Source organism: Penaeus monodon, chromosome 15 (assembly GCF_015228065.2).
Source record: "Penaeus monodon isolate SGIC_2016 chromosome 15, NSTDA_Pmon_1, whole genome shotgun sequence".
NCBI classification, from domain to species: Eukaryota; Metazoa; Arthropoda; class Malacostraca; order Decapoda; family Penaeidae; genus Penaeus; species Penaeus monodon.
In genome coordinates this window covers 14,339,778-14,341,040 of record NC_051400.1, presented here as the reverse complement: position 1 = coordinate 14,341,040, position 1,263 = coordinate 14,339,778, and the positions used below count along the sequence as shown (strand labels likewise).

Sequence of the window (1,263 nt, the reverse complement as noted above, 5' to 3'; positions counted from 1 at the left end):
CAGGAGTAGTTTGTCAAATTTTTGGTATTTACTTATTTGTTTCTATTTTATTCCTTGCCTAAACAGTTCTGGATGTTGTATGTGTTAATTATACAGCCTTTTGTGTTCAAGATTTATCATAGATCCAAAGATATACAAATGAATATGGATTTTGATAAAGGGTTACAGGTAGAAGACCAAATTAATAAATCCATGTCCCCCTTTCCCAACAGCCAATCCATTTGCTGGCCTCTTTGCGGGTATGCCTATGCCAGTTGGCCCTCCTCCTGTAGGTCTACCTCCCTTCCCATTTCCTCCTATGCCTATGCAGCAAGCTCAGCAACAGCAAGCAGCTGCTGCCTCTGCTTCTGCATCCACAACAGAGGCAGGAACAACAAGTTCCTCCACCACTACTACAACTTCTGCTAGCACTTCATCATCAGGTAAATATTTTAATGTTGCTAGTACTGTGGTGGTTTATATAAGAAAATTTGTGGAGGTGAAGTGTTTCTCAAGGTGGAAATGATTTCAACAAATGGAATTCCAGTTTACTAAGTGCCTGTATGTATGTTTATGGCATAGGCTACAGTTATTTTGCTTGCTGCCATAGTGTGCATAACACCATGAGGATTAAAATGTGATCAACCAAGTCCCCACCCCAAATGATCTGAGCAGCCTCTGCTCCCATTTGCCAGTCTTCATCTGCCTTCTTGCACCAAGTTACTGCTTCCTTTCCTTTTTCAATGCATTTGTTTTTGTATAGTGATTTTTTTCTGCCAGTATCCATTGTGCTTAAAAAATTCAAGATAGTCTGACAAATTATTGCCATCTAAAATACTGTTGAAACATAAAGAAAGAGGGAAAAAGAAATTCAGATTGGCAGTGCATTATTTCATGATGTGAACATCAACAGCAGATAAAATTGCAGTCTGAGTTTGTATGAAATTTTCGACTTGTTCTTCATTGTTCTGGAAAAAGCTGTGTACACAGTAAGACCCATGGAAAGAGTCTTAATATTGTAAGGGACTGAAAAGATGTGTGTTGAGAGATGTGGGGCCATTAGTTCTCATTGTACACAAGGAAAGAATAACACCTAGATTGATGAAGTCAGATTTCCAGTCCATAGAATTATGGTCATGGTAGCATGGTAAAGAGCAACCAAAGCTCCCTTCTGTGAAGACAGTGACAAAGTTGTAATATGATTATTCAAGTAAACTGCATGTTCTTGTTATTTTTTTGTTTTTATGACATACTCATTATTATTTAAGAAATCAGTTAGATTGC

At 37.8% G+C, this 1,263-nt stretch overlaps 1 protein-coding gene across 1 annotated transcript in view; it reads left to right on the top strand.

Moving 5' to 3' along the window:
* Nucleotides 1-1,263, top strand: part of LOC119581759 (E3 ubiquitin-protein ligase synoviolin B-like) — a 12,763-nt gene that overhangs the window by 6,671 nt on the left and 4,829 nt on the right. The window contains exon 8 of the mRNA XM_037929892.1: nt 213-422. Within this exon, the coding sequence (XP_037785820.1) occupies nt 213-422 (210 nt within the window). The remainder of the gene's footprint in view (nt 1-212; nt 423-1,263) is intronic.